The 10009-nt window shown below is 35.7% G+C and overlaps 1 protein-coding gene across 1 annotated transcript; it reads right to left on the bottom strand.

Moving 5' to 3' along the window:
* Positions 1-2042: 2042 nt before the first annotated feature.
* hmgn6 (high mobility group nucleosome binding domain 6) lies at positions 2043-6777 on the bottom strand. Its single transcript, XM_060885370.1, has 6 exons — positions 6620-6777; positions 5503-5535; positions 5311-5340; positions 5111-5158; positions 4529-4651; positions 2043-2920 (listed from the first exon to the last, which is right to left on the bottom strand). Exons 1-6 carry the CDS (start codon positions 6632-6634, stop codon positions 2873-2875), a joined length of 297 nt encoding a protein of 98 aa, XP_060741353.1. The 5' UTR covers positions 6635-6777; the 3' UTR covers positions 2043-2872.
* Positions 6778-10009: the final 3232 nt, after the last annotated feature.

The following is a 10009-nucleotide window of genomic DNA, read 5'->3' as shown; positions in this document are numbered from 1 at the left end:
AGTAGTTTTCATTAGAACTTAGGTTGATTAACAGATTTATGCAAAAGAAATTGAAATATTTCTCTATTTTTATATAAAATTAATTTAATTATGAATGTGATGGACATTTCTGCTCTCAAAGGTGTAAAATATGAATACAGAAAATTATAGACCCGGTCAAAAATTTTATATACTCTTTCCAAAGTAAAATTCCTCAAAAATTAGGGAAAATATGCCACCCAATGGTCAAAAACATCCCGACGTGTCCAAAGGGGTTAATAAGTACAGGTGCATCTCAATAAATTAGAATGTATTGGAAAAGTTAATTTATTTCAGCAGTTCATCTCAAATAGTGAAACTCGTGTATTATATAAATTCAGTACAAACAGACTGAAGAAGTTTTTGGTACTTTTAATTGTGATGATTTTGGCTCACATTTAACAAAAACCCACCAATTCACTATCTCAAAAAATGGAAGCCCAGGGTTCTTTGAAAGTGGCCTTCATCTCATCTGCAATTTTTTGGTCTCATTTTCCTCTTGACAATGTGGTGAGTTTGCTGGCTATTCAAGCACACCAACAAGGGGTGCCAAATTCTGCTGAAAAATGAATTCAGCATCTTTAAAAAGCTGGTCAGCAGAAGGAAGCATGACGTGCTCTAAACATTTCTTGGTAAACAGGTGCAGTGGTTTTCAAGCAACTTGGGCTATGAGCTTCTCCGCCCTTCCTCCAGACTCTAGGACCCTGGTTTCCAAATGAAATGACACCTCTGAGATAATACACCTCTGACCTTGTCTTTGGTTCAGGAGTGGCTTAACAAAAGAAATACGACAACTGTAGCCAAATTCCTTGACACGTCTGTGTGTGGTGATGATGCCTTGCCACTGGCCTCAGTCCATTCCTTGTGAAGTTCACCCAAATTCTTGAATAGATTTTGCTTGACAAGCCTCTCAAGGCTGTAGTTCTCTCTGCTGATTCTGCATCTTTTCTTCCACAAGTTTTCCTTCCACTCAACTGTCTGTTAACATGCTTGGATACAGAATTCTTTGAACAGGCAGCTTCTTTGGCAATGAATGTTTGTGGCTTACCCTCCTTATGAAGGGTGTCAATGATTGTCTTCTGGACAACTGTCAGATCAGCAGTCTTCCCCATGAATGTGTAGCCCAGTGAACCAAACTGAGAGAGCATTTTGATGGCCCAGGAAACCTTTGCATGTGTTTTTGAGTTGATTGGCTGATTGGTATGTCACCATATTCTAATTTTTTTGAGATGCTCTGTGAATTGGTGGGTTTCTGTTAAATGTGAGCCAACATACAATTAAAAGTACCAAACTACTTCAGCCTTTGTGTGCTAAATTTATATAATACAAAAGTTTCACTATTTGAGTTGAATTACTGAAATAAATGAACTTTTCCACGACATTCTAATTTACTGAGATGTACCTGTATATGTTACAGTGACCAAATCACCCAATACCTTACATTTTGAAAAAGTGCTTTAACTTTTATTTAACTTGTTATTGTGACAAGCGAGTGTAAGAAGCTTAAAGTTATGCACCGCTGCGTATCTGAGAATTTCTGTTCTTCCACTAAACAGCATCTAATGTCAGGGAGTGAATCTGCACTTTCACTCGGCTCATCGCCAGTGGAAATCACTTGGATATAAACATTGGAGAATGTCGTGAAACATGCTATAATCGTCCCAGTGTAAACAGAGATTAGGTTATTCGTTTATGTTTGTTGTGCTGTGGCACTGTCCATTGACAGGCAGGCAATCTCAGGCCCATCAGCATGAGTAGCCCTGTCAATGAGCATAAAATAAAATGTGCCAGGGATGACATAGAAATATGTTTATCGTGTAGATCTGCAATTCCCAATACCTTTCGTTTTATACAAAGAGATCAGCATTTTTTAAGGCTAAATTAGCCTCTGATCATCAAGAAGCAAGAAGCTTGCTGGCACAAGCAGGTAGTTACAATGCAATGCCTTTCTAAGGGCGTAAACTCTCTTGAATAAATTACTTACTAGAATTAACATATGAACATATTCATGCAGAGAAGCAAGCTGAGGAAAATTTGAAGGTTTTCATTTATTAAGAGACATCCAGAAAGTCAGCTAGGGTGCAGAAATACCTGCATACTTCAGTAAAGATTATAATTTCATCCTAAAAAATTGTCATCATTTAGAAAATTTCACATAACAGCTTAGTCTTAGATGAGCTGCTCTTGATAAAATATTGTTTTTGAACTAATAGAGGGTAGGTCGAAAAAGTTCAGGCCATTTATCTCTGCCCTGGAATGTTTTTCAGATGTTTTTTTTTCCTGGTATTCATCCATCCTAAGAACAATTACACTGAAGTGAAAAAAAAATCTAGTACACGAGACAAAAGCAAGTAGACTCACTGCACATGTATAAGTTTTTCCTATTAAAAAAACAGCAAAATAAAATCACTTGTTATATAGTAATATAGTTCAGAATAGGGGTAGGAAAAGTGGCAGGTGGGCAGGGTAGAAAAGGGAAAATAAAAAGAAAGTGTGGAATTGGGGGGTGGAGTGACACTCACAGGATAAGCACTCAAAACTGTAGAAGCATTTATGCACTTACTAGACCAAACAAGCTGTCAACACTCACAAAATGACATTTTAAAAAAAGGATTTTAGTGTGTTCATCTTGCAGAAACTAAATTTTACTGCAGCAAATCTGCAAGGTATGCCACATTCAGCTTTAGTTTGTGCTAAAAATCTGTACTGATACTTATAAAATCATTGATAAAAATATTCCTCTGTTAACAATATGCCTTGAAGAGAGGGGCAACAGCATGAGTGAGAGCGCTTTTGATGCCTGGAAAAAAAAGGGAACTGGACAGGGAGAGACAGTTGCTTAGAGGCAGTGGTGCTACTCAGACTTTGCCTCCTCCTTATTTTCTGCTGGAGTCTCCTCGACCTGAGAAAAAGAGATGTTCATGATCACCATATTTACTTATATAAATTACTTATTCCTCACTTTTATCCTGATATAAATCATTGCGTGTGGGTATCTTAATATATCTGTCTTAGACTGTCCATCTTATATTTTCGCCATGCACCAAAGGTGCTATAAACCTATTGTAATTACAATTTTTCACTATTATTGCACTTACGGGAGTCTAATACAGCCCATAGAGCCCCTAAGTGAACTTTTATGAAATTTTGCACATCAATAGAGGACAGTCCAAAGTACTCCTGGATGAAATTTGCATGAGTGCTTATGCATAAAAAAAGTTCCTTGAAATTGTGTGTCAAACCATTCACCTTGGTAGCACTACCAACAGGTCAAATTTCAAGATACGTTTTTGCTTGTAACTTTTTGTCCTAAACCTTATTTACCCTAAATCCCTTCAAAATTCAAATGTACTGGATTCTTGAAAAGAAAAACATGATATAATGACAAAAAAAATACTTTTGTGAACTAGTCCATACCATTGATCCTATAACCACCAATTTGGTACATATCATCTACAGTTCAAGTATATATTCTTTTTTTTATTAAGAATTCCATGGCAAGGATAGCAAAAGAGAAAGGAGTGCTTTATTAGAGTGATGACAAACTTCCTTGGTATTAGTAATAATTGTTTCATGAAATCTGCCACTTGAGGGGCAGTATACCATTTAAAAAAAATTACCTTCCCCACCCTGTTACTCTGGCACCAAAGCAAATATTTCAACTAAATTTCTTGAGCTTCAATAAAGTTAAAAATGATCTCTGGGAAATTGTGAAATCTCCATTTCAACCATTTGTGTTTTAACCATCTTCTCAAGTTATAACAAAATTAATTTTTGTGTGTTGGACCATTGTATTTAGGATTTTTTTTTTCAAGGCTAGTTGTCCAAAAATGTTGAACAATATGGCCTTGTACCTACAAATTTGTGCTATAAAGGAAAAGTGGCCATATCTGTGCACTGCTTTTTTTCACTGGCAAAAAAGTGCACCTAAAAGTGTTTAGCTGTATGCCTGATGCCACAGCGGTAGGCAATTTGCTCTTTTTATTTCTTCATTCATTTATGTGTTTTTAAAGCTCATTTGTATCTTATTGGGAATGTAATTGAGCATTGTTTATAGCTGACCAAAAATAGTTATACTTACACCTTTTAAGTGTAATGGATTAAAAAAAAGAATATTTGATTACACTAAAAACACCTTTTTGGGCATATGCGTATTACTGTTCATTCGATTCTCAAGATATATTTCAGCTTTTTCTACACCATCTTCATGTTAATGTTGTGTTATTATATACTGCCTGGCCAAAAGAGGGGGGAGAAAAAAGGAAGAGAGAAAAAAAAAAAAAAAAAACACTACACATTAGTGAAGCTAATTAAAGGCTTCACTTTGCTAGAGAGCATACAGATCGGACTCTAAAGTAATAAAAAAAGGTCATGCCTAGTGCCTACTGTTCAAGCATGTGGTCACAGTACCAAAACAGAGCTGATACTGAACAACATTAAAGAAACATTATGATCATAAAACTTCTGGTAAACTTCTAATGGATAAAAGAAAAGTATGTGTGACGTATACCGCATTGCTCTTGGCTTCTCCATTTTCTGAGTGATTCTCTTCATTCGCCTCTGGCTCTGTAGACTCCCTAGCCTTCCCCTTGTTCTTTTTGTCCTCTTTCTTGTCTTTAACCACTTTGTCTTTCTGTCAGGAAAAAAAAATTGCAGCATATTTTTCAGTGTTCTGTAATTTCAAAAAGTAATTCCGTGGGGGATTTGGATGTGGGGTTCATTTAATAAAATAATATGAGAACTCACAACTTCAGAATAATTTAATTTAACTTAATTAAAATATCTATATTTTTAAGATGCAATTAATCTGCCAAAAAATTCTTCCTATCAATCAAAAACATATAATACCTGACAAAAATTCTGTGACATGGGAATTTCAGGGTTGCTGCTTTTTCTGAGTAATGCAAAACTCCTAAATCTGACCCTTGATCAGCTCAGCATGGGAAAATTTAAATTAAACTTACCCTTTGGGAATTAAAAAGACTTAAAAGTGTGTTGTAATGCTACTGTTTAAAACTGTTTCTTCTACAAATAATAATTAAGCACCATCATAACTTCTAAGGAAGTGCAAAAATTATCAACTTGTGTTTACCTTAGCTGGCTTTTTTGCCTTTGGTTCAGATTTTGGAGGAGCCGGTCTCTATGAATTAAACACAGTTAACGACAGACCACTCACCAAAATTGCATTAAATACTCTAGCAACTTTTCTAGCAACAAAAACATTTCACATCAAAATAATATCTACAGATTAATAAGATGCAAATAATTTAGCAAATATTATTGGGGACTTACTGCAGATAACCGTGCAGATCTTCTTTGAGGCTGAAAAGTTAGAAAGAATATCAACTTAACACAAAATCTACATTACTAATTACTTGAAAACGTATAGTTCATCTATACCTTAGACAAAAACAAAACGTTCAGAAAATAAACCATATGCAAGTAAAGGTTTGGATGTAAATTTAAAAAAAAGTTTATCTATACCTCTTCCTTTGCATCACCCTCAGCACCCTGTTGCTAAAAGACATAAGATTGGGGAAAGAAAACATGATCACTATGTTTAAAATAACAGAACTGGAACTACACGTTATATTGTTATTATTATTATTATTAATAATAATAATAATAATAGTACATGACAAAAATATACTGACTACCTGCCACTTACAGATTTGTTTTGTTAAAAACATTACACTGTTAGCAAATGCATACTAAATTTTGATCTTAGTCAACAATACATCAGATGAAGTTACCATTTTGCAAATCAAATTACTAACACTCATAGCTAGCAGAATTAATTAAAAAAACTAAATTTGTATTAATTGTATAATTAAATAAAGTGCTGCTGTACTATATTTACTATAACTATTAACAGTAACCCTTGAATTCCCAACCAAATCAACGTCTTGTGGGGATGTGTGTACTTGAGCTGAATCTTATTTATTTATTTTTTTTCTCAGAATCGACAACAAAGCTTAGGAGTCGACTCTTAAGTTCCCAAGGCATGGAATCGGAGAATCTTCTTTTGCGATCGACTCCCAGACCTGGGGGGAGGGGCCGCAACGAAAGTCCAAGGCGCCATCTGCCGTCAAATAACCGTAATTGCAACCATCTGGCAGCGCGAACAAAGGGAAAAAACAACAAATATATCTTTTCGCCGCCATTAAAGTAGACCTTGTCGAGTGCAACTGAAAAGAAATTTGATGCGCCATTTTTCGAGCCCTGTTGAAGCCTATTTAGAGGTTAAAGACGATCAAATTCAGCGTTTGTTCTCGAGCCATTTTCACAGTGAAGTGTAAAAGCATGGCTGCTTGAGGTTTACCAGCATGGAGACCAAAACTAGATTTCAGACTCCACCGAGCAAGGTTGCAGGACAAACAGAATACTGGTGCACTCTTCGAAAATAATGGAAATTTAGATAGATTTTTACTGCAGCGATTTTTGTAAAACGTCTAAAAATATTTACGAAAATTAGATATTTTGCAAACAAAGAAAAATAAGTCTTGTGTACATAGCATTACAATAAACAGCAAGACATTAATAGCAAACTCCTTCACTGTTTTCAAGTAAAATTATCAACAGAAACAGTGGACTTACATACCTTTCTTTTCGGCATGGTGGAGTCCTAAAAAGTGTCTTTAAAATTAATAAATTCAAGACTTTTTTGTTGAGGACTCAGAACATATACGTGACCGTGTCCTTATCCTAAATACAGTAGTAAACACACTGGAACATTACAGCTAGTGGCTGAATGGGGGGAGGGGAGCGGCTAAGAGGTGATTGATGTCCCATCGCACCAATCAGCACTGGGAAGAGAGACCCGCGTACGAAGAAGAAGAAGAACGCAGCCGGTATTTTCCTCATACGCGCCAAAAGCTAGTTACAGCAGAGTAGGAAAGAAATAAGTCACTAAGTCGTTCAGTTCTTTTCAGTTCTACAATGGGATTCTTATTTTATAAGTTCATAGTACATTTCCATTAGATTTATCCTATATTTTGATAACGCCTGCCTTGTTTCGAGAGCCATTCGATTGCAAGGCTTCCTATAGCTTTATACCGTGCTTTATATTTAGCCTAGGTCCAAAATGGCGCCCTCCTCACCCTGTGCATTCATGCCGGTCTTTTTCTTTAGCCAAATTCACAATGGAAAAAAAAGCAATTATTGCGTGAGGAGCTGTGAAGACGCCTCTAGGTGGCATCATTCGCACTCCCTAACTTGTCCAGTCTCTGGGAAGTCGTTTAAAACTAAATAGAACATCTCGGACATATCGACCTGAAGTAGTTATTCGCCTTGGCAAAAGTATTGCATTTATTTTATACATGTTTTTTAATTGGGGTTTTTAACAAAACAAAATATTTGCCAACACAACATTAGAATTACAGACACACTTTGTAACACCCAATTTGAGAGTTATGTTAGTCCAAGGAAGGTGAGAAATATATTCTCTAAGCCAACTGGAAAAAAAAATTCCCAAATTCATTAGGAGTTCCCATTATTGAAAAAAATGGTAACAGTTGGTTATGTAAAGCAGTGGTCCCCAACCTTTTTATCGCCGCGGACCGGTTAACGATTGATAATTTTCCCGCGCCCCGCTTTTTTTTTTTTTTTTTTTTTTTTTTTTTTTTTTTTTGGGGGGGGGGGGGGGGTTATTTTTTATATTTTAGATTGTTATAATAATTTAAATTTCATTGTATTTAAACATGCCTTCAAAATAAAATACAGTTACACCAAAAAATGAATAGAAAGTGATTTAACATTTTAACTCACTAGAACGCTATATCAATGAGAACCCTGAGCTTGTTTCTTTGCAACGAGACGGTTCCATCTGGGGGTAATAGGAGAAAATGACACCCGAAGTGTGTTGCTTATGTCCAGTTTATTCCGTTGTTTTGTTTTGGTTGCTGTCACTGCAGAAAACCCCGCTTCACACAGATAGGATGTCGGAAATGGCAATAGGGATTTAAGTGCTGTGGTGGCAATCTCAGGGTATTCCGCCATGAATTTAATCCAGAACACCGGCAGAGATTCTAACTTTCTAACGACGTCAGTTTCGTACTCCTTTTTGCTAATTTGTGGGTTACATTTGAGCAAACACAATATACACGTACACCAAGCACTGTTAAACATGAGCAAGTACCGCTGAACAAAGAGAAGAGCGATATACACCTTCTCTCCACTAAAGCTACAACGCCACTGCCGCTTGCAGCCGCTCAGCTCCAGACGTCACCTAAAACCGCCCCGATATTTTGCACATGCACGGTATTGGTGCGGCTTTAGGTGACGTCTCTCAGCTCCCGGTTAACCTCTCGTCTATGGAAAGTCGCAAAAAACCCGAGAGAAATACACCACAGTAAATAAAATGGAAATAATTTATATTTATAAAACATAATGAACATTTATAAAATAATGTTCATTGGGCGGTCCGGTACCATTTGATCCACGGACCGGTACCGGTACGCGGCCCGGGGGTTGGGGACCACTGATGTAAAGTATAGTTAGCAGCAATATTAATATGAAATACTTTTTTGTTTAAATTAAGTTTGTATTAAAATATCTGATCAAATGTTTAAAGAGTAGTAAGGGTGGTTTCTAACAGAAACAGGCAGATTAGAAACATACAATAAAGATCACCTTCACCTCTATGCCATTTCTAAGTATGCCAGTGATTTGATTATTAGAATAGCTATTGAGAGAGGTTCAATCGTAACAGCAAATAAATAATGGGCAGCCCTGACTTGTTGATCTGTAAAGGCGAAAGTATTGAGAGTGGGTGTTATTTGTCCTGACAGAGGTGTATGGTGAGAAATACTAAAGCTTAATCCAAGAAATCCAGTTCTTCCTAAAAACCAAATGTTTCTAAAGTGTAAAAGAGGTAACTCCACTCAGTCAAAAGCTTTCTCAGCATCTAATGATATCAAAGTCTCATGAGTATCAGTCGTTGGAGCAATATAAATTGTAATACAAAAATGCCTGATATGAGAAAAATAATACCCTGTTTGAGAAAAATAAAACCCTGTTTGATCTGTAGAGACACTGGTTGGGAGAGTGGGTTCTAGTCATAACAAGTCAAACTCTGCTTGTAAAGACTGATGCTCCTTATGTATATTTGGGAATTAGGTAGTCAAATATATGTTATCTAACTGAGATATGCATTGTGTCAAATCGGACAATTTATCTCTTGTAATCTGTTTTCATATATTTTGAAATTATCCCCCTAGTATATACTTTAAGGTATCCCAGAGTATAAAGGCAGATATTGTATTTCAGGAGCTGTGTTAAGGCTAATGAAAAAATCAATTTGCTGTTACACAAAGTTAACAAAGTCCTCATTCACAAGTATGTGAGTACTTATACACTGGTTCACAGGTGGAACTTGTAATTGAAGCATAATCTGATATTACAATGGCATTGTATTTGCATACAGATAATGAAGGAAGTAATCTATTATCAATCAGAAAGAAATCAATACAGGTAAAGATACCATGAATGTGATTCATTCTGTAAATACAGTATCCTCTGAATTATTTTGTTCTTGCTTTACATTGAAGACATTTAAGTTCAGAGATCAACATATAAACTTGAGACAATTTAGAATTTAATTTCCTGATACTTATATGTAGACAACATGAATCTTGTTAAGATGTCTTTTAGATCTATGGTGACAAATAATTATGTGGGTGAATAGCTCATGGCAATTCAAAACAAAGAATGAAATGAAAAATTATGTATATTGGCTTTTCTCCAAAACTGGTGAATTGAAACAATGTTGTTTGAATGAATTCTCAATTCCTGCTCAAGCTGATGAATTATTATGACTACAGCTAAAAAGCCATAATAAGCTAATGCCAAGGATAAAGAGCAACTTTGTAACAATTTAAGTCAGTCATTTTGGAATAAAACACAGGTTTACATGTCTAAAAACACTCACAGAGGCCATACCACAAGATGCAATCAGAAAGACAAACTAGTATTTGCATAGAAATACAGGGAT

This window comes from Tachysurus vachellii, chromosome 13 (assembly GCF_030014155.1).
Source record: "Tachysurus vachellii isolate PV-2020 chromosome 13, HZAU_Pvac_v1, whole genome shotgun sequence".
Lineage (NCBI taxonomy): Eukaryota > Metazoa > Chordata > Actinopteri > Siluriformes > Bagridae > Tachysurus > Tachysurus vachellii.
Note: the sequence above shows the minus strand (reverse complement) of the source record. Positions and strands in the feature narration are given on the sequence as shown.

Coding starts and splice junctions, on each gene's coding strand:
- hmgn6 (XM_060885370.1), bottom strand. Junction 5,341..5,502: donor AGGGTGATGCAAAGGAAGAG/GTATAGATAAAC, acceptor CTAACTTTTCAG/CCTCAAAGAAGATCTGCACG. Junction 5,159..5,310: donor GATCTGCACGGTTATCTGCA/GTAAGTCCCCAA, acceptor TTTAATTCATAG/AGACCGGCTCCTCCAAAATC.